The 23,610-nt window shown below is 41.5% G+C and overlaps 1 protein-coding gene across 2 annotated transcripts in view; it reads right to left on the bottom strand.

Annotated features, from left to right (window-relative positions):
- The window catches only part of SLC49A3 (solute carrier family 49 member 3), a 32,471-nt gene extending 9,119 nt beyond the window's left edge, over nt 1-23,352 (bottom strand). Inside the window, exons 1-6 of one of the 2 annotated variants that reach the window (XM_032214288.1) lie at nt 22,929-23,352; nt 11,578-11,736; nt 7,982-8,201; nt 6,488-6,564; nt 6,237-6,374; nt 4,744-4,860 (exon numbers count right to left, since the gene is read on the bottom strand). In XM_032214288.1, coding sequence (XP_032070179.1) covers nt 4,744-4,860; nt 6,237-6,374; nt 6,488-6,564; nt 7,982-8,201; nt 11,578-11,736; nt 22,929-23,051 — 834 coding nt within the window. In that variant the 5' untranslated portion in view covers nt 23,052-23,352. Of the gene's footprint in view, nt 1-4,743; nt 4,861-6,236; nt 6,375-6,487; nt 6,565-7,981; nt 8,202-11,577; nt 11,737-18,810; nt 18,887-22,928 lie in introns of those variants that run through there. The other variant, XM_032214289.1, reaches the window with a different exon arrangement.
- Between the last annotated feature and the right edge of the window lie 258 nt (nt 23,353-23,610).

The raw sequence follows: 23,610 nt of genomic DNA, 5'->3' as shown, positions 1-23,610 counted from the left end.
ATTCGATCCTTCTGAGGTTGGTAAAATGAGGCCTCAGATTGCGGGGGGCAATATGCTGCTTAGAGGGCGCTGCAAAACACTATGAAGTGGTATGTAAGTCTAAGTGCTATTGCTATTTAAAATGTGTGTATCCATCTCTGTATGTATCTAATACATCTAGAAAAATGAGTTCAGTAATTCAAGTTAGTGATATTGGGCAATATATTGAAACCTGGAAATTAGGGAAATTTCAAAAGAAAAATAGAAGCCTCATAAGTCTTATAATTTATTATCAAGAGAGATCCTGGGTTCAGCTAAGTGATTTGTGATTAACCTCTCAGCTGTAATGTACTAAGAATTGGAAAGGCTAGATGTTATCTTTTTGGGCAAACTTTGGATCTTCAATTTATGAGTGGTCTTGAAATGCAGGCCACACAGCTGAAACATGTGGCACAATTTAGGAGCGCAATACAATATAATACAATACACAATACAATAGCTTTTTATGACCATTGACAAAAAAGGAGGAAAACTTGGTAACAAAAGTGCTTATCCAATAATTATAAAACCAATATTATCAGAATTCTATTTAACAAACACATCAGTTAAGCAAAACTTAATCACATCCAGAGAAATAAAAGTCAGATTGATCAGACAATAATACCTGGAAATAAAATGAATTCAGCTAGTAGATGGTGGGCTATTGATTGTAACCAGGAATCTTGGCAGTAAAGACAATCTAACAAAACATGGCTTAATGTTTCGATAACATCTTCACCTCAATGGCGAAGAAGTTGTTATTTATTTAAATCAATGTTTTTTCAAACTTGGCAACTTTAAGATGTGTGAATGGCAGATGGATGAATCAATCTGTCATGGATTCCCGGAATTCCATGACAGATGGATGTCTTCTCTGGCTTCCAATGTCTTCTCTGAATTTGGAAGCTGTTATTGAAGTCAGATCTCTTGCCAGCTTAAAAGGGGAGGGGGGGGGATAACTGCGAAAGAACAAATTTTGAGGAGGGGCAGCCAGATCTAATTGGCTTTCAGATATACAGTGTGCTGATTAAGACCTGCACTGGATGTTTCTATTCCATCACTAGAACTTCTGCAGGTGAAAAACTAGCATTTCAGATGCTTATACAAGGTCTTACTCCTGGGTGAAACTAGTCATGAATTAAAATCAGAGGGCCGAATTCACAGAACGGGACTGCAGCGGCAAAATTGCTTGATCAATATGAGAGGATGCATTTTATTTCACCCAGGGAATGTGACCAGCTTACAACAAACAACAAAATTCAGCCATGTAAATGTAATGTATTTAAGTCTGTAAGACAATGCAAAACTGCATTGAAATGAAAATTAGTAACTAAAGGACATGGTTTGTCTAAAGATTTTCCCCAAAATTAATTATAAGTGAATTCTAAAACTTCTAAATTCTAATTCTAAATTCTAAAACTAGATTCTCAGTCTGTTGTAAATTAGTAAATTAACAATATAAAAATGAATTGCACTATAAAACCTAATGATCTAAAAACTCAGTAGTAAGTTACAGTTAATAGTTCATTCATGCATGACCAAATATTAGAGTAAATATGAAGATGTTACTCATGTAGACCAGAACGCATCAAAATCTTGCTATAGTATCTATAATATTGTAGGGCAGTGATGGCGAACTTTTTGCCCAAACCAGAATGTGCATGCATGTGGGTGCATGTGCGTGCATGTGCGTGCGCTGGAGTGCCGGAAAACCAAAGATCAGCTGGCTGGTGTGCATGTGCATGCAGGACAGCTGGTCTTCAGGTTTCCATTGTGCGCATGCCTGTATTTTGGCTGTTTTCCAGGCCATTTTTCAGGCCAAAATTGCCCCCCAAAATGTTCTGAAAAACGCCCCGAAAAATGTCATGAAAAGGCTCAAAAAACAGCCCCAAAATGGCACAAAAAATGGCTGGAAAAAGCCCCAAAAATGGCCTGTTTTGTGGCCATTTTTCAGGCTGTTTTCTGGAGCTCCGGTGCCTGTGAAGACCAGCTGGCTGGCATACATGTGCACTTCGGAAACCAGAAGAGAAGCTGGCGACAGCGCAGATGCCCACAGAGAGGGCTCTGTGTGCCACCTGTGGCATGTGTGCCATAGGTTCGCCATCATGGTTGTAGGGCTTTTCTTACATGGTAAGAAGAAGTTAACAAGCAACAACAAAGGAGAAATAAATACTTGAGGATCTTTACAGAAGGAATGTTGTGACCATGCCTGAAGGTGGATTCATCTGAGTCCATCAACTGAACTGAACCTGTTCTCCATTAGAACAGGTTTGACTTTTTTGAGAACCTTCTTAAATCTCTTAAAGACAAGGAAGGGAGAGATTAGTAAGTGGATCAGTGGTGGGATATGACAGGCACGCCCTGGTACAGGTGTACTGGTGCCGTTCCAGTACGGTGCTCCGGAGAGCCCACCCACCCGCCCCATGTCCTTACCTGTATTTGAGTTGATCGGGGCTTCTGCGCATGGAGCGTACGGCACCTGCGCAACGCTCCGCCGAGCAGCTGGAACGTTGTGGGCGGTAAGTACATATGTACTGTGCGCATTCATGTGGTGGACGCCTGGCCCCGTTGCACCGTACTGGTTGCACCAGGATCCGGAACCCACCACTGAAGTGGATATAATTAGCTGGTTTCTACTTAGGCTGATCAAAGTGTACTTGGATATACTTTGGAATAAGGTCCCTTATTATAAGAATCAGTATCAAAAAGCGTTTTTCCAATAACCCTCTTAGCTTTTGCAAATTTGACAGAATGTAGGAAATCAATAGGGAGGCGCACAATGAAAGTTTTCTAACACTCGTCTGAGCCCAAGTGGATTAGAATTTATTCAATAAAAGAAATGATATCAACTCTACTGGGAAATCATGTCATTTAAGCCAGTAATTGAAAATTAATAAGCAGGCTGTTTCCTCAACCCTCATCTGGCCAGCTTCTAGCCTTAGAATAACCTCGGATACGCATTTTGGAGCTTGAAATCCAGCTCTGATAGCCTTTGTGTGTCCTATTTCCATCAGCCTATACTTTAGGAAAGCCTATAGGGAATCCATAAAGCAAACAAGCCAACGATTTGACTGCAAATAACTTTTAGAGCTGTGGAGATACATTGCCTGCCTTTTATGTGAAAAAAAGGAACTGAGGAAACCTATATGATTTTTGGAATAAAATGAAACAGAACATTTTTCCAATGGAAGACTTAGTCAGTTTTGATTTGCTTTATTATTGAACAATTTGGCATTATTAACTATTACCAACATACCATGTTTCTCTGAACCTGGTCTTATTTTCTTTTGACCCCTGAAATAAGCACTTGGCCTTATTTTCGGGGAGGTCTTATTATTTTTGAGGTGCAGGAGGTGGCGAACGTGGTCACCTCATGGCTGCTGCTGTGTTGCAATATTTTCAGGGAGGGCTTATTTTCAGGGAAGGACTTATTTTAGCGCATGCACTCAAAAGCTTGATTGGGCTTATTATCCGGGGAGTCTTATTTTCAGGGAAACGGGATACAAGTTATCTAATTCTGTTCACAATGGCTGCTCTCTGCTGATGTATCACCCTAAAGAAATTATTTGTTTGCTTATTGTATTTATATGCCACTCATCTCATCAAGAGCCAAGGTGGCGCAGTGGTTAAATGCAGCACTGCAGGCTACTGCTAGATCAGCAGGTCAGCGGTTCAAATCTCACCGGCTCAGGGTTGACTCAGCCTTCCATCCTTCCGAGGTGGGTAAAATGAGGACCCAGATTGTTGGGGGCAATATGCTGACTCTCTGTAAACCGCTTAGAGAGGCCTGAAAGGCCTATGAAGCGGTATATAAGTCTACTGCTATTGCTATTGCTATATTGCTATCTCACAGTTCGAGGCAGACCAATTATGTAACTGGACATAAGAATAAGAGCATAAGAACAGAACCAAACTTAAAAAATGCCTTTCATTGGTCAGGTAAGTTAAATATTTGTGTCTCCCATTCTCCTTCTCCCACCAGACTCTTCAAATTAAATGCCCAGAAAGAGCATGGACAGGTTGGAGAGGACATGGCCTGTGCAACCATTAATCACAAGCACCAAAGATTAACATGACAAAAAGGCACTTCCTAGTTTTCCATCTGCATTGCTTCTCTCTCTGCCATGTGCTGGAAAGAAACCTTCAAAGTTGGTGGGAGGGCTGAAGCAGGAAATTAATCTGGACCCATTAGGTAAATACAAGAAGGCAAGATCTGACTTCCATTGAATACCTTTAAACCTTACCTAGTCTTTCCCAGGCAAAAACTCTCAAGTCTGGGGAAGATTCCTGTGCAGTATGCTCCATCCCATAATTGGGTAGACCAGGTTGCCCTGATAAAAAACAATCTTTCCCCTGGTATAGCTGACAAAGTGAGGAGAGCCCATGGCTTAGAGGTTAATACATCTATCTAATATGCAAGTAGCCCGGGTCCAAATCCCAAAAGGGTATGTATGGCTGATGAGAGCTAAATAGCTTGAAATAGATTTATGCTAGTCTCCCTTTATTTCTTTGTCGGTAAAACATAAATTCCTGTGCACCAGGCATACAACAATAGAGCAGTCAGTTTGAACACTACGTGCATGGCTGGTTATCTGCATCAGGTAGCATGTGACAGCTTGTCCTCCTTATCTTACAATCCAATCTCACAACGTTCCTGGGTTGTCTTAGCTTCTCCTGCCATTCAATCTCATTGACACAGACACATAAAAAGAAGAAGGGACTTACATCGGAATATCCATTGACGCACAGGATCTGTTCCAACACAGCACTGAGACATGTGAACAGTGCTATCCCCGTGGCAAAGCAGAGAGCCAGGATGAGGTAAGGCTTATTTCGGATGAGCTAAAGCAAGCACAGCAAGAAAGAGTTGTGAAAACACAGCACATTATGCAAGGTGCCAGTAGATGTTTTATTTATTTTAATATTAAATTTATATGCTGCTCATCTCACTTTACAAAGTGACTCTGGGCAAACTTATTACAATGACAAATATGAAATTATTAAAAGGGGTTGCTGGGCTTGCATTTTGCATTTTGGGATTTCTGATTTGCAAGGCTAATGCTTAGAAACGTAATGTTCATATTCCAGAGGAATGCCACTTTAATGTGTGCAAGGGATGTCATGGCACATGGCGTGCCAGTTCTGCTTCCATTGTGCTGATCACCCTGCTTCTTCTACTGCAGACACCACTAGGCATTTAATTGTCACCTGTCTGAAAACAGTTAAAGGACTTCATCAGCATTCGGTCTCATCCAGCACAGATAGGAATAGAAAAAGAAATAACAGGGCTAGAATAGAACAGAATTTAAGTTGGATGGGACCTTGGAGGTCTTCTAGTTCAACCCCCTGCTTTAGCTCCAACTCATTTCAGACAAATGGCTGTCCAGCCTCTTCTTAAAAACCTCCAATGATAAAACACCGATGATTTCTGTCCTGACTGTTAGGGAGTTTCTCCTTAATTCCAAAATGTTTCTCTCTTTGATTAGTTTCTAACCATTGCCTGATTCCTCAAACACTGACATAGATAGTCAACCAGACTATCTAGCAAGAAGATACTTTTCTTGTTTCCATATAACCTAGGTTTGGTTTTACACACACTTTATATACCATCCAACTTGCTATTTAGGGCAACTATATATAGACAGCCCTTGACTTATGACTCTTATAGAGCCCAGAATTGCAGTAGTAAGTTGTGCCAGTCATTCAGGGGGGCACCATGTGACCCCACCTGATTTTATAACCTTTTTTGCAGTGATCATTAAATGAGAATAGCAGTCATTAATGAATACCATGGTCACTAAGTGAACCCACTGTTTGCAATGGGCATTCCCCCTCCCCCGAAAACTGGAAGCAAACAGCAAAACAATGAACAGTCTTTTGGGGTTTCCAGCAAAAAAAAAAAGCCTCATGAATTGCAGCCACATGACCACGAGACTCTGCAACTGGCTGCATATATGGGCTGCTTGTCAAGTCTCCAAATGTTTGGAATAGAATATAGCTGGAAGGGACCTTGGAGGTCTTCTAGTCAAACCCCCTGATCAAACAGGAGAACCTATGCTGTGTAATCACATGATGGAGGAGTGGCAATTGTAGGGTCCAAAGTACCTTTTGAGGGAGGGGGAGAATCTGTCGTAACTTTGAATATTTGCTGATCAAGAAGTACCTGTAATTATAGGGACAATCCCTACGTTTACTCCTTTGCTTTGCTTGCGGCTTACCATTTTCAAACCTTCACAGAAAGTTGGTGAATTTAAGTGATCGGCACTTGCTGACGGTGGAGTTGGGGGAATACTACTGCAAACACCGAGTGTGGACATGAGGCAGCCAAGGATGGCAGGCGCTGAAGACACCCCAATCTGTAAAACAGGCACCCGGCCAATTTTTGAAGAACATCAGCAGTTGTATAAGTTGCCTCTCAAGAACAGATAACGTTGTGCTGAATTCTAAGTGAAAGGTTATGATCATTTACCAGTAAAGGGATATCTTTCGCTTCTGGAGCAATTGTCGGTGACAATAGGTTAGCTATAAGCATGCCCAATGGATTGGCTAAATGGAAATGCAAAAAGAAAGAAAGAAAAAAGATGGTTGGGTATGATTTCACCAAAGTAACTGGAACACATTCAACATGCATGTGAATTGACAGGAGAACAAGCAGGAGCCCTATCTGTCCCTTACGTGAAGTCCCAATTTCTTCAGAGGCCTTTTGTTGGATTTCTTTATTTCCTAAAAAAAAGCAAACTGAAAAATGAAGATAAATGCCTCATTTTTCAAAACCTCCTCCAAATGGGCTTTAAGATTCTCATCAATGGAAGGTGAAGAGTTTTCCAAATTGTGCTGATATGTGGGAAAGGGGTTCATGCATCTATCTCATCAAATCAGCCCTTGTGATCAAACAATAGCTTTTCAGGTAGAAGGCTAACAAATCAGGGAGAGCACAACAATGGACAACTAGCAAAGGAGGAAGAATATTTTTAATTTTAGTCATGATTTGACATTCAAGTGTTGTGTGACAATTCTGTGAGATCCCATCTACAGAATGGATCAAGACATAGATATATCATGGTTGGTTTTTTTTGTTTTTTGTTTGTTCTAAGGAGCATTATTAATTTATTCAGAGTCAACGAGAATTGCTTAGGTAAGATACGGTGAAATAATTAAATAAAATTAATATTCAACTCGATTGAATTAGCAGCATGATTTCTGGAAAATACAACATAAATCTACCTAGAATGCCCTAGATCAGGGGTCAGCATCCTGCGGCTCTGGAGCCACATGTGGCTCCCTGTCACTAGTCGGCTACACAATTGATAGGATTTTCAGTTAGGACAGGTAGAGGAAAAAGGAATACTGAGCTAGGAGGAGACTCTATGGTGGGGGAACCGGACTTCCAGTCGGCTCCAGAATTGAAAGGGGGGGGGCCTTCCGATTAGAACCTTTGTGGCTCTTTTGAGTGTTTATGGTTGCTGACCCCTGCCCTAGATGGAAAATACAGTATCTCTTTCATTAATATAGATGATAGATGTAACCTCTGGAGTTATGCTTAACCTTTCTCTTTGGGGTGGCCCTCTAAAACCTGTGTTTCTCAACCTCAGCAACTTTAAATTCTGGGAGTTGTAGTTCACATATCTTAAAATTGCTGAGGTTGAGAAACACTGCTCTAGACATTACTGAACTGTAATTTCCATCTCTCAGCATGGCCAGTGGCAAGAAATGCTGGAAGTCCTACTTCAGCAATATCTGGAGGGCCACAGATTCTCCACCCTACTTATATAGTTCAAAAATCTAGTACATACATTTTCACAAAACATCCCTGTCTAGTAAGCTAATAATCAACTCTTGCACTGACGATGGGAGCATCAACAGGGAAAGTATTGTATTCCCCAAGAAAAGTGACATCTGAAACCCAGGTTTCCCATCTTACTGCATAAGCTTTGGAATAACCAATACCAACTCAATTACTTACACATAGAGGCAATCATATTGGCTGTGGCTCGTTGGTCTTCAGGGAACCATAGGGCCGCTAGCTTGGTTGGTGCAAAGATGATGAGTGGCTGGGCCCCAGCACAGAGGCACTGTCCTACAAGAAGGTAGACGTAGTTTAAGGAGCCTAAGCTCAGGCTATCAATAACACTGAAAACACGAATGATGCTGCCCACCATATTGAGCCAGGCGCAGAGTAGCACCTGCAAGAGAAAAAGCCACACAATCAGGGTTAACATAAATCAGCCTTCCATGACCTGATGCTATCCATGATCATAAGACTAAACAACGATGCTAAAAATCCCCTTCTGTTTTATATTGTGTAACTAAGTATCGTGTTTCCCTGAAAATACGACATGTTAAGGCTATGTCACATTTTTCTGGTGGGCAAAAATATAAGCCCTCCCCCGCAAATAAGCCCCCTGGACAACCCCCCACCTTCAGCCAGGCAGAGTGCCACTCACTAACCAGGCGGAATCCCAAAGGTGCCAAGCCGCGGGAAACGGGGGGGGGGGGGGGGAGGCAAAGGTGATTGCGTTGCTTGGCACCTTTGGGATACCGCTAGGTTGGTGAGCAGTGCTGTGCCCAGCTGAAGAGGGGGATTGCCGGACAGCTGCTCTCTTGTGAGCGGGCTCCCAAAGAGCCGGGCACAGCCTCATGGGTGAATGGCTTTGTTGTGCTGTCGCAGCAGCGCAACACAACAGCCATGAAGCGACCACGCTCACAAGCAGCCACCCGGCAAACCCCCTTTCCAGCCAGGCACAGCGCCATTCACTGACCTAGGGGTATCGGCAAGCCGCATGAGTGCCTGTTCGCTGCCACCCGGCTCTCGCAGCTTGGCACCTTCGAAATGCCAGTGAAAGGCGCTCTGCATGGCTGGAGAGTGGGGTTGTGTGAGCGGCTGTTCCGCTCCTGCTCGCACGCCTCCCAGCCTCACAATGCCTTGGCCCAGCTCTCCCCGCAGAGGCAGAGTACCTCTGCTGCCGCCGCTGTCATCCCAGAATGGCTTTTTCGGTGGCTTCCAAACCGAGTCTTCCGGCAGTGGCCGCTCTGGGTGTATACTCTACAGCCAACTGCCGGCAGAGCATACAACCATAGAGCGTATGCCCAGAGTGGCCACTGCTGGAAGACTCAGTTTGGAAGCTGCCAAAAAAGCCATGCTGGGATGGCAGCGGCAGCGCAGTGAAGGTGCCCTGGCTCTGCATGTAGAGCTGGACCAGGGCATCGTGAGGCTGGGAGGCGCATGAGTGAGAGCGGAACAGCTGCTCGCGCAACCCCTCTCCAGCCATGCAGAGCGCCATTCACTAGCATTTTGAAGGCGCCAAGCCGCGGGAGCCAGGAGGCAGCGAACAGGTGCTCGCGCGGCTTGTTGATACCCCTAGGTCAGTGAATGGCGCTGTGCACGGCTGGAAAGGGGGTTTGTCAGGTGGCTGCTCGTGAGCTCGACAGCGCAACACAGCCATTCGCCCATGAGGCTGTGCCTGGCTCTTTGGGAGCCCACTTGCAAGAGAGCAGCTGCCCGGCAACCCCAAAATAATAAACCCTCCCCTCATGATAAGGCCCAAGCCATATTTAGTGAGTAAAAAGAAAATAAGACCCTGTGTTATTTTCGGGAAAACACGGTACTTAACAGAAAGCTGCTTAATCTTTGTATTAAATAGCCTGAGACTGCTAGCCCATGGTGAAGCAGAGAATCTGGGAGATGGGCAGGGATATTCTGTGGCTCAAGTCTCACCCAGTATAATTTCAGTAGGTGATGCCAATTAACTAAGTGGCATGCCAACAAATTGCATAACAACATATAGCTCTGTAACTGCCATGGTTCTAGTTGCCAAACAACTGATTGGTATCCTAGGCTTTGCAGCTTAACTCTGCTTTCAACTGCCTTGTAAAATTCCAGAAACTTTAACAATTGCCTTTTACAAGCCAGTATCAGCTGGCTGTGCCACACCCACGTATGTCAAGCATTCAAGGAATGACAACCCCTTCATAGAATTACATGAAAATTGGTAAGATGCTGGATGCTGTCCATGGTCCTAGAATGTCAAGACACTCCCAGCTTATTCTCAACAGACATATTTTTGATATTAGTGACAAAAAGAGACCAGGTGAATGCAGGAATCCTTCCTCAACTGAAGCTACATCAACGCCATTTGTAATTGTGTAAATAAACCCAAAAGTATAGTGTTAGCTGCAAGCGGGCTCTGTCCAAAAATATAGAATTTGAAGTGGATGGGACTAAGAACAGCTATCAAGGCATCTCCAAGCCAAGTTATACGTTGACTATCAAAGATTGGTTTCAAACACAAGGAAATCAAATGGGAAGGCTCCAACTCCAAACCCATTGGCAGAAAAGAAATGACGGCAAACCCAGATCACAATGTTGCTGCTAAGCAAACATCCGCACAAAACTTCCTTAAAGTCATTTAAAGTGATTGTGCAGCACTGCGTCCTCTTTTTCGCATTCTCCAGCTCCATGGGAAAATCCCCACATCCCTAACTGCTGAAGGATACATGTTCAAAAAAAGATCCTATCATATCTTTTAGGATGTATACTGAAGGCCAAAACTAGGTGATGTCTTCAACTATTATGCCCATATTTGTTCCCCCTTGAAGTATAGGCTATAAACATGGGATAAGCTATGAACACTTTAAAGGCACAAACCTATCAACCAAATATACAAATAAATTAATGCACCATTTTAATATTTTCTTGAGTATGTTGTTCTGTGCCTATCTTGGGATTCTAGTTCCCAGAACATCTATCCACCCTATGCTGACTGTGATTATGTGAACAGAAATCCCAACATATATAAAAACCATCAGTCTGGGAAATTACAAACTAGAACCTTGATACTTTAATGTCCCAGTATTAAAGAAGCAGTTTTTGAGTATTTAGTCAGGTGCTTTTGATGTGATTCAGGCTTGAAGTGCAGGAGTGGACAACTCTTTCTCTCCCACCCCCAGTTGCAATGAAAATCCATAAAACATTCCTCTCTTGAGCTAAATCAGGTGTCTCCAAACTTGGCAACCCTTTAAGACTTGTGGACTACAACTCCAGAATTCTGGCTGGAGAATTCTGGGAATTGAAGTCCACAAGTCTTAAAGTTGCCAGGTTTGGAGACACCCCCCCCCCCAAGTTAAATTGCAGTATGTTTGCATGTGTGCATACAACCACACGCAGAGAGACGTGTTTCATCAGAAAACTGAGTGGAGGAAAAAATCTAAACCACATCTTGAATTTAATGTTTGCTTTTGTTTTGTTTCTTAATGTAAAGAAAAAGCACAAATGATATCTCATTTAATGTTGCATCTCTCTCTCTTCCTTTATGTCAAACATCTTGTGGTGTGCACTGCTATTCCCCTGCCTTGCAATCTGCCACACGTCTCAATGACCCTCAGCCATGGCTTCCAATTGTGTAGTATCTGATATTTTTTGGGGGGGAAGGCAAGCTCATTGGCTAGTTCTGATTTTCTAGTGAAGCAGACCCCACCATTTTTTGGAAAAAATCCTTAAAACCCATTCTGAAGAACTTGACAAGAATAAAAATGACTCGTATAAATCTCCATTCTGCTTACAGCACATCTGAGTCCAATGGTGTCCAGAATCCATATTGCTAGAAGCCCCACAGGAACCGATACCACAAAGTACACAATGGAGAGCCAATTGACCATATCCAGTGAGGTATGGAATCGTTCAGCTGTTATGTCAGCCACTGGAGCAAAGGTCAACCATAGCTAAAGAAAGGAAATGATAAGAAAAAATCACTGTCAAAACATCCAGGTATCCTTGTTTGTGAGTACTAAAATTTAGGCACCTTCTAAGTCAGGGGCGTCAAATTCAATTTCATTGAGGGCCACATCAGGGTTGTGTTTGACTTTGGGGGGGGGGGGTTGGGGGGGCATGGCCAGGTGAGCATGGCCAGGCTGGCCATGGCCAGATCGATGTCACTCATGTCTGGGGCACCTGTGGTGGCCAGGCTGGCCCATCCAGACTCAGTTTTCGGCTAGAATGGCCTCCTTTCACTGACAGAGGCACCATGGGCCGGTCCTTCACTGTTTCCAGTGTGGCCCCAGAGGCCAGATATAAGCACCCCACAGACTGGATCCAACCCGCGGGCCTTGAGTTTGACACCCATGTTCTAAGCTATTTGTACTATGGTTTCTTCTTTCTTGCATATAATATAATAACATAATAAAATATAATCTAACATTTTAAAGCACCCTATATCATTTACTCACCATCATCACCAGCCTCTTTTGGATGAATATCCAACACTTCTGAAGAAAGTGCTGAAAACAGTTTTCAACAAAAAAGGAAATGCAACACTGGAAAAATTATTTAAAAGTAACTTTTCAACAACCTTAAAATGTATTCATTACAAACATAAAACAGTCACTGAGCATTTCGGAAGCCTAAACTGAAACGACTGACATCGATGCCCTTTTCAATAATTAGTTGGCAAAGGACAGACAGGTCATATCTGGATAGCAAAAAATCTAAAAGACTGCTAAAAGGAACTAAAGAATAGCAATTTCTCTATTTTGTTGCTACCATACTGTATGGTGATCATTCAGATTTTGAAATTCAGATATGACATACCCAACACACTATTATTATTATTTTTGCATCAGAATTTTGGTTCTAGACCATAAGTGCAATCTGAAAATAGGAAGGTCTCTAAGCCATTACACAGAAATGTATTCCTTTAAATGAATAACTAAGATTATATTGATGAACAAATATCTATATCTTTTCCAGATATTTTTCTAGAAATCAGATGTTCTTATTAAGATTAGAATACTTCTTGTTGATTCATCAAAAGAGAAGAATCCTACTTGTCTCATCAACAACATTTACAATAGAGAAGAATGAAAGTGGCCTTAAAGAAAAAAGAATTCAATGGCTGCAATGTAAGGAAGGAGTAAGAAACTCAGAGCTGCCTTGCTTTGAAACTCTTGGTGTTATATAGGTGAGAGAAACTCAGAATTTCAAGATTCTGTTATTATACCATGAAGCAATAAAGTTGAGTTATGCTGAGTCTTGTGGCGTTGGTTTCTGGACCAGATCTATTTTGAAGGGTTGACAAAGCGTTATTAAAATTGAAATGCTTTGCTAATGATCTGGAATCATTCCATTTGATACATGTATAGATTCAAGACAACGTAATCATTGAAATCAGAACATTTCTATGTCTTTATTGCCCTAATAGAATCCAAAAGAGTAAAGTTTTGGGTGATTTTACCACCAATGAAGATATCCATCTCAAAATAGGACTTCTTCATGTTCAGAAGTTAAAACCTAGAGCATTAAAGTTTACTTATCTGTAAAGTTACACTCCATCACAGAAGACAGAATAATATTTGTAGAACATTGTGCAATAGGTATTCCTCTAACCTCAGCAATATAGCCCTTAAAACAAAAAAAATTCCAGATTTAATGTAAGATATAAACGGGTTCTGAATGCTGATTCTGAAGGCAGACAGCTTTTATGTTTACGTTCAAAAGCTGGAGCATTACAATGATGGCTTGATTGTACTCTAGAGCTACTGATTTGCTTTAGACTTATCCAAAAGTTCAGATCTTTTTTGGTTCAAAAATCACCATTAATTTATTCAGAACAATGATGAGGATCTTTAATCCAAGTGAAAGCCAGCTCATCTAATCTCTAGGACCTTTGGCCAAAATTCTGGCCTTGACCACTACACCTGAAACACCATATTGGAAAAAAGACCTGTAATGAGCAAAGCCAGGTCTCAAAATCATAGTTCTTCAAGATATTTCCAACTGAGAATATTTTCAATATCTGGCTGAAAATATTCCTAGCTACTCATGTAGTTTCTTCTTGGGATCTGGTGAACATCCATGAGAGGAGGCACAACTCTGGGCTTCTCTGGTTAAGTCATCTGGCTCCAAGGAACATGCTTGGCCGGGGATTAAGCTTTTGAATCAGACCTGGTTCCTTGCTATTTCCCTGCAGCCTAAACCCACAGGGCAACATAGGAAAATAACATAGGAAACATAATGAAGGTCACTGAAGGTAGTCATAATGAAAAGCAGGATGTGTTTTTTGGAGATGGAGAAAAGTGCAATAGATATATTTTTTAAAAAAAATCAGGAATGAAGCATTACTTCAGAGTGTAAGAGATACCAAAAAAAATAAGTTGCCAGTAAAATGATATACTGAGTTTAAATGCTCAAATTAAAAGATAAGACCAAAATATATAACTATCCTTAGTAAGGTGTGTAACCTGAATTGGCTGAGCAAATACAAACATACTTTCCAAGTAGACAAGCTAAATGAAAAAAAAAAAATCAATTTCAGGTGGCTGGTGTCAGAGGGGATCCTAATTAAATGGAATTCCAGAAGATACAGACTGGACTCTACCCTTAAGGCAGCGAATTTTTTTATGAAAGACATGTAAGTATTTTTGAAGAGAAAACACAAGATGCACAAGGAACAGGGCTTCTGATGTTGGCTTCAGGATCTCAAGAGAGAGAGGTAGAGGACCTAGGATAGTTACATTGCCTTGCTAGGGTACCACTGAATTGGTTTCTTTCCATTTAATTGGTTATTCCTTTCAAGAAATTAGTAATTAGCTGATGTGAGTCAAGTTGCATATAAATTTAATAAACAGTCATTCTCCACATGATATCAGATTGAAAAGCTTAGGGACTTATACAGTGGTATATACCTGAGATGAGAAGTACAACAAATCCCAAGGTCAACATCTGCGTTTGTCTGAATCAGTTGTCAAAAACCAGCAATGATATGTCCACCAGCACCTTGGCTTCTGCCCTTCCAAGGACAATCCACAAGCCCTTCTTAGACATAAATCCTACGTCCACAACATTCTCCATCATCAAGCACAAGCAGCTCTGAACTGAAACTGCTACTGTAAATGAAATGAAGTTAATAAAGTTTTAAATGGGTCAGGCAAAGTGACTGCCGAGCTAATTGTGACTCAAGTGAAGTATTGATACCACTTTATAATGCCTTGGTAAGGCCACACTTGGAATACTACATTCAGTTTTGGTTGCCACGATGTAACAAAGATGTGGAGACTCTAGAAACCGTGCAGAGAAGAGCAACAAAGATGATTAGAGGACTGGAGGTTAAAACATATGAAGAACAGTTGCAGGAACTGGGTATGTCTAGTTTAATGAAAAGAAGGACTAGGTGAGGCATGATAGCAGTGTTCCAATATCTCAGGGGTTGCCACAAAGACGAGGGAGTCAAACTATTCTCCAAAACACCTGAGGGCAGAACAAGAAGCAATGGGTGAAAACTAATCAAGGAGAGAAGCAACTTCGAACTGAGGAGAAATTTCCTGACAGTTAGAACAATTAATCAGTGGAACAGCTTGCCTCCAGAAGTTGTGAAAGCCCCAACACTGGAAGTCTTTAAGAAGATGTTGGATAGCCATCTGTCTGAAATGGTATAGTTTTCTGCCTCGGCAGGGGGTTGGGCTAGAAGACCTCCAAGGTCCCTTCCAACTCTGCTATTGTATAAGTACCATAATCCCCAAGTCAACTATGCAGCATTTGAAACTGGGAAAAAAGTTTGCAAAGAGGAAATATTTAACAGGTGGATTGTTTCTTTCTTTCTAGCTTCCTCCCCTCTCCTCAGTGCAAGGTCTGCTCCTTTTGGGGGTGGGGGGAATCAACCAAGTGTTAATCCATTGGTTGCAATAGGAAATGACCGATTGGCTCAGCCTGATATTGTGGGCTAAAAGAGGGATTGGCCCAAAATCATCCATCAGTTTTTTCAGTCCTGGAACTCATATCATTCTGATTTCTAGCTTGGTGCCTTTACCACTAGATTGAACCGACTTTCTCATTAAAGCCAATTCAGTCCTGGGCTGCATTAACAGAGGGATAGAATCAAGATCACGTGAACTGTTTGTACTGCTTTACAGTAAGACCACACTTGGAATACTGCATCCAGTTTGGTCACCATGATATAACAAAGATGTTGAAACTCTAGGAAGAAGGCAAAGAAAATCAACAAAGATGATAAGGGACTGGAGGTTAAAGCATATGAAGAACATAGGACAGGAATTGGACATGTCTAGTTTAATGAAAAGGACTAGGACTGACATGACAGTAGTGTTTCAATATTTGAGGGCTGCCACAAAGAAGAGAGGGTCAACCTATTTTGCAAAGCACTTGAAGGACAAGAAGCAGTGGATGGAAACTAATCAAGGAAAGAACTAACCTAGAATTAAGGAAAAATTTCCTGACAATAAGGACAATTAACCAGTGGGATGGGTTCAGTGGGATGCCTTCAGTAATTGTGGGTGCTCCATCACTGGAGGTTTTTAAGAAGAGATTCAACAGCCATCTGTCAGAAATGGTATAGAGTCTCCTGCTTGTGCAGGGGATGGATTTGAAGACCTCCAGGGTCCCTTCCAATTCTGTTATTTATTTATTTAAAATATTTATATAATTGCCCAACTTATAACCAATTTTGGGCTGTTCCCAATCAAGAGGTGAGATTTGGTGACCTATATGGTAAGTCACAAAAAGAAATAACAGGTAAAGTGCTCAGGATATTTTCGTTTGCCTAGCAAAAAAATCTGATAAATTCTGATAAAATCAGAGCGGCTTCCTTTGAATTAATATTTACAGGTTTCCATTATCCTACAATTAGTGACCAGTAATGGGTTGAAGGAAGTTTTAGAGGAAACTGAGCAGACCAGATTTACTAGTAGTAGTGTTTTGTGAGTAGTAGGGAAGTTGTGATGTGCTTGGAATACGCTACTGAAACTTTGGATTAGCAGGTTCTAATGTATCACTGATACTCCAATTGGTATCTACAGAAACTTTTTAAAACAATTAAAGAGAAGAATGGGAAGGACAAACCCACTTCTACCAAAGACTAGAGAAACTGTGGCTAGTGAATACATGAAAACATGAAAACTTCCAAAGACTTTAAAAATACACAGGATTTACATAAAGGTTTTTAAAAGCTTTCTAAAATTACTGGATGGAATCCCCATTGCTAGGTCTTTAGTACTGAAACAATTTTTAAAAAATGTTGCAAAGCTGTGTTCTCTACTATGTTCTGTAACTGTGTTCCCTACGTTCTGTAATGAGGGGTTAGTTTCTGCAATGTTGAACCCAGTCAGAAAGGACATGTGTGTCCATTGTCAGCCGTGGAGGCCATCTTTTCTTTTGGCTATTCAGGGCTGCCACGTCTAGTGCTGTGGGAAAGGGGGGGGGGGTTGCATGGAGTTGGTAGAATTATTTAGCCATAACAACATTTTCTCTGAGAGTCAAGGACGTTCAGCCTGCACCTGGAGTGGCGTGACTGAGTGGCATCTCCAGATGGGACAGTGGATTGACGGGACCATGTGATGGACATGTGGGGTGCAGGGGAAGGGACTTTGACTTCCTTTTGGGTGGGGAAAACCTGGGAGCTTTCAGATTCGGTTTTTCCAAGATGTGCCAATATGACATCTCTAATAAAATGGATCTTTGAAGAATTGCTTGCCTCGGAGTCCTACTTAGTTGGGGATGTTACTTGGAACCCTGACATCTATCTTTTGTCTTCCTCCAAAGAAACCTGAGAAGTTAGAAAAGAGGAGAATCACTGGATGAGTTCACAGGTGACAGCAGATTCAGAAAATAACCTTAGAAGAGGTCCTGCTACTTTCATCACTGGTCTTTCGTCAGGCTCAAGCAACTAGAACATGTGTAGAATTTAAACTAACTAGTTTCCTGCCTGTAATACAAGAATCTGCCCAAACAGCTTGCTCTCCTTGATCTATCTGTTTCATGGAGCTCAGCGGGGGGGGGGGGGGTAATTCCTGGATCTCTTGTGGCCATGCAATGATTCAAGGCTAATTCCCTATTTCAGTCCTCCTCCCTCCCTGCCTGGGCGTTTCCCAATATCTGCATTTCATTTGAGATATTACTTGTGGGAATAAGGAGAAAGACAACTCCTCTGAGTACATTAATTATGGTATTTAATTAGTTTCATTGAAGAGTGGCGGTCTAAGAGATGTGAAGTGACTGGAACAAATGTCAGAACATAAGGGATTTGCCACCACACCCTGCTTATAATACCCTTAGAGCATTGAGCTGCTTGCTGTTAGAACGAGAATAGCAAAACTTGTGGGTCTGAACCATTAAGGCAAACCTAAAGTTATATATGCAATAAAGATTTGACCTAAATGTTATCTATGCCCATTTTAAAATACACATCTACCTGTAATGGGAAGTCAGAATAACTTGAGGAAAAAGAGAACCAAGTTAGATAAAAGAAATCCGAGTCTGGGGCAGAAACATAATTTGATGAAATGTCTCAGATATAAACATCCCTAGTTTTTTAGAAGATAAAGAAATAGGGTATAATCAGAGATTCTGTTACTGTAACCTTATAATGAAGTACTATTAGCATTCATAAATCTGGCATCCTAGTCAGGTCTAGGTTGAAGGGCTGCTATTTGACCCTTCAGTAAAGGATGGAAATCTCCATTTTTTTTTCATCCCAGCCAGGATGTTAAAAGGTTCCTCTTTCCATTACAATGAATCGAGAGAAGGCTGAAAAGCTGTGTAGTATCTTTATGGGAGAGAAACCTTCCCAACTCCTGAGTCATAAACTACGTTAATATATTTTATTTTGCTTCTATATAGCAATGGAGATCTGTGAGCTTCCAGGAATTATTTGATAGTAATTCCCAGCATCCTTCACCATTGGCTATGCTAGTTCACACTGCTAAGAACTATAATCAAGCAATATCTGAAAAGCTCCAAGTTCCATTGAACATGTCATTGACAAGTGGGTCACATGCTCATATTTGTACCTGAAAACAAACTTTACAAAGCAAGTTGTGGGTGTTCAGCAGCTATTGATCCTGACAGCTGATTGACACCTTGGCAGAAAAGAAAAGAAGAAGATAAGTTGTAGAGCAGTAGTAGTATAAAACAATGTGGCAGCTTCCTACCAGAAGTAGGATGCAGACATGGGAAAGCATCTGAGAAAGCAGTTAAGGAGTCCCCCATGAATGCCTCTAATCACTGCAGTGACCAAGGCTAGTGGTAGGAATGACCAGAGGTTCTACTGTATATCCTTAAAGTCTTGAACCATGGTGGGGCAGTGGTTGGAATGCAGTATTGCAGGCTGTTTCAAGGTTGACAGCCTTCCCTCCTTCTGAGGTTGGTAAAATGAGGAACCAGATTGTTGGGGACAATATGCTGACCCTGTTTAGAGAGACCTGTAAAGGAAACTAGCTTACAAGGATACACAGTACTGCTCCTTGTTTAGCATATGGTTTAAGTGTTTAAATGTGGGTTTATTTTATATAAATTGATGTGTTCTCATTGAAATATGCCACAATTTAATGTATAAAACGAGGGATACCATATCACCTCAGAATGGTGTCCCTCATTTTATACATTAAATTGTGGCATACTTCAATGAGAACACATTGATTTATAAAAAATAAACTCATGTTTAAATACTTAAACCATATGCTAAGCAAGGAGCAGTATTATGTATCCTTGTAAACCAATGATCCTACAGACCTGATTCCACAGATTATTTTTATAACTAGATGAAAGAGACAATGGAGATTAAGAAAGCTCCTTGTACAGTGATTTCATAATTACTGAACTCTTGGTAATCTAGAAGGATCTGGAGTGTGCCTTCTAAAGGAACCTGGCTTTTACCTTAATCGTTCTTGATATTAGGGCTCTCAAACCATTCAAGGTACTAAAAGAAAATTTAAAAGATTATGTAGGATCTTTCCCAAAAAATCGCTGTATGGAAAATAGTGTTTTTCTCCCTCCTCCATAGTTTTAGTACTTGGACTCATTTAGTACGTCCTGCAACGATAGATAGATAGATAGATAGATAGATAGATAGATAGATAGATAGATAGATAGATAGATAGATAGATAGATAGATAGATAGATAGATAGATAGATAGATGATAGATAGATAGATAGATAGAATTTGTTATTGGCCAGGTGTGATTGGACACACAAGGAATTTGTCTTTGGTGCATATGCTCTCAGTGTACATAAAGAAAAATGAAATAGAATACTTTCATCAAGAATCATAAGATACAAAACTTAGTGATAGTCAAGGTTACTAATAAGCAATCAAATTATACTAGGAAACAAATAATACAAATTGTAAAGATACAAGCAACATGGTTATAGTCATATGGGGGAAGAGATAGGCACTAGGAAGGATGAGAATAATAGTAATACAGCCTTAGTAAATAATTTGACAATTGTGGGAATTAGTTGTTTAGCAGAGTGATGGCATTCGGGGAAAACTGTCCTTGTGTCTAGTTGTTCTGGTGTGCAGTGCCCTATAGCGTCATTTTGAGGGTAGAAGTTGAAACAATTTATGTCCAGGATGTGAAGAGTCCGTAGATATTTTCACAGCCCTCTTTTTGACTCATGCAGCATACAGGTCCTCAATGGAAGGCAGATTGGTAGCAATAGTAGCAACCACGTGGGAAGATGCAGCGTTAATAAAAGGGCATTCTTCTTTGCACAATGGGGCATTGACAGTGGGATTTGCTACTACCATCTGATTATGGTCACCAGTTTAAAATAAGTTTCAAAGGCTTGATTCATGGGGAATTGGCTTTGGGTGGCTGTATCTTGCTTCAAAAATCACCTGCCTTTAATGGCAGCTGCTGGGGATTGGCAGTGTTGGAGAGCTACCAGTGTGTTTAATCCTAAATTCATCTGCTTGGGCATCACATTTTATAGAGGGCTGGGCTAGATGGGCTATTGCCTTGAGCCAGAAAATGAGGCGTACATTCCTATGCATTTAATGAAGTTTGCAAGCATGGACCAAACAGGAGGGAAAATGCACTTTTTCACTGCCTCTCCGGTAAGGGATATTTCAGATAAGCTCTTGTCATTGACGTGGTTGCCTAAAATGATATTAAAGCACTTAAATATGCTAAGTCTTTGAAGTGGCTGGCTCAACAAAAATTTGCTTTCAGTTAGAAAAGCATCTAACAGCTTACATGCCTCAACATCTCATAGGAGCTTTTTCTAGGGATCACTTGCAACAACTGGACTCCACGATAAGGCATGAATGTTTTCATGGAGTTCCATTTGTGGGAAGGCTGCATATTTGTGGCACACAAGCCACTGAAGACGCTGTACATATTCTTTTGGACTGCAAACTGCATGCTGCAGAAAGAGCTGCTAATTTAGACTACTTAAAAACTAAAAAATATTGGGTCTTACATTTTTCAGGGAATGAAATGAACCTGCACATCACTAATAAGACATGTGACAAGATGGGCAGCAAACAAATTTAATAAATAAATACATTAATAAATAAAATAAAACTTCACTCTGTCCCAAAGGTGCTTTTTCAAGAGGCAACTGGACTTTTCTGTTTTTCTTTGAAAATGTTCTGCTTCTCATCCAAGAAGGCTTTTTGGATGAGAAGTGAAATATCTTCAAAGAAAAATCAGAAAGTCCAGTTGCCTCTTGAAAAAGCAGCTTTGAGACAACCATGATGTGGATGACTGAAAATCTCTATAGAGCATACTCTTTATATTAAAGATCATTTCAGAGAGGACAGGCTATTTAGACCAAATTGGATTAACTATAGGTTTGACAACTTATTATGAACATGTTCTATTGTTTTCTTTGTATCTACTGGTTTATTTGTATTAGTACTTTTTATATGGTAAAAACTGACTAAAATTTATGAAGTTTCTAAATAAGTTACATTAACTGTCTGTGATTCCAGAAATAAAAAACAAAATGAAGACATCTTATCTTGTTAATTTATTTTCTCCCCATCAGCACATCCCAGAAAATTAAGCATATTCAGAATATTAATATTGGTAAAATAGGTACAACAAAATAATCAGTTCTTTTATTCAGTCTCTGTAGGCTTTTAACGCAAATTAGATTATACAGATGAAGCTTTGGCCCTTCACTTGGGTTCAGAGTGGAAGTGTATTCTGCACAAAGTCAGAAGTTCTTGATAGTTAATGTTTATCAGTGGCTTTTTTTTTTTACATTCAAGCCAGGAGTAAAATCTACAATAAAGCAAAGTTTTTATTGAATATAAAATTTCAAAAGAAATCCTCTTGTTGGATTGTTTTCCAAGATGTCTTCATCTCCACTTTTCAAAATTCTTAACCTTTGATTATGAAATTAGGGCAGGGATACCCATCCCCAGGTCTGTGGCATGTCAGAAACCGGGCTGCATAAACAAGTGAAATCTCATCTGCGGGATGCCAGCGGCACAGGAAACCTCCCTGGTCCTCGGAAAAACCTCTTTCCAGGGAACTGGTCCTACTGCCTGAAAGGTTGGGGGGGGGATTGAATTAGGGGGTTATCTGAATTAGGGGATTATCTGATTGGGGTGAAAACAGGGTAACTCTGCTATGATCCTCACTTGGGCTAATCTTTTAGACTGCTTCAGGGGGTTGTTATAAAGATAAATGAGGGACTATTAGGGGGAAGCAATGGAATTAATTAAAGAGACACCCAATTCATTCAATCCTACATGCTATGAAGTCATGAATGAATCACACGTTCTTACGTTTCTTCTATTGGTGTTAGATCAGCCTGTATGCAACCCCGCTTAAAGAAATATGTAAGGGGCTCCCCCCCAAGCAGAGATAGGTATGAGGATCTTCATGCATCTCTTACAAATCCAAGCCCACCTCTCCCTCTCTCTCCCTCCCTCCCTCCCCGCGGGGTTAAAATTAAACCCGCCTAGGATCCTCTTTGTACGGTGTACCAGAAAGGCAAAGAAATGAGTACAAATGAGGCAGAACGGTCTGTTCGGGAAAACGGGAAAGCAGCCAAATAAAAGTAAAAATAAAAATAAAAAGAGAAGTCCCGACCGGCTCCCAAACGGGGCTGCCAGAGGAGTGGAAAAGCGGCGGGCTTAGGAAAGCGAAACTCGCCGGGCAACTGTACCTACCATCGCATTGGAGCAATTCACCACGCAGACGGCCGTCAGGATAAACCAGCGCCGCTTGTAAACCTTAAAGGCTTGCCCCGAGGAAGGCTGGGGCTCATAGTTGATGGAGAGGCCGTCGTCCATCGGAGCGCCGTCCTTCTTGGCACCGTCCTTCCCTCCGCCGTCCCGAGGCTGCTCAGGGGAAAGTTTCCGCCGCGCTGCTCGAGACCTTCTGAGCCATCCTCATCACCGTCTCCCATGCGGGGTTGCCTGCAACAGTCGAGTCGGCAAAAAGAAAAAAAAGGGGGGGAGGGGGAAATTGCCACATCCGCGCTAGCAGGGCCTGAAAAGCCGGTTTCCTCCCCGCCGAGCGAAGTTCCCTTCGCCTCCGCTGCTTTTGCGGCGACTGCCCGCGGGAGGCTCCTCTGACTTCTCGCAATGGGAAACGGCGGCTTCTTGCGGCCTCGCCGCTTCCAAACGGGTCCGCGGGATCCTAGCGCCTGCCCGGTTCGTCTTCCCGCCCGTCTGCTTACCCGCCGGCCTTGTTTGGGAGCTCTGTTCCTTTGGCCTGTTGTCACGAGGGTGGTTTTCATGAGACAACTTGGATTTTCTTTAGGGGCTTTTTTTCAAGTTCTGGCCCGTTGTCCCGAAATTCTTTTTCATGAGACAACTTAGACTAACAGCCCTCCCCCCCAAAAACGTT

This window comes from Thamnophis elegans, chromosome 3 (genome assembly GCF_009769535.1).
Source record: "Thamnophis elegans isolate rThaEle1 chromosome 3, rThaEle1.pri, whole genome shotgun sequence".
In the NCBI taxonomy this organism is placed as follows: Eukaryota; Metazoa; Chordata; class Lepidosauria; order Squamata; family Colubridae; genus Thamnophis; species Thamnophis elegans.
This window is presented reverse-complemented; position numbering and strand designations above follow the sequence as displayed.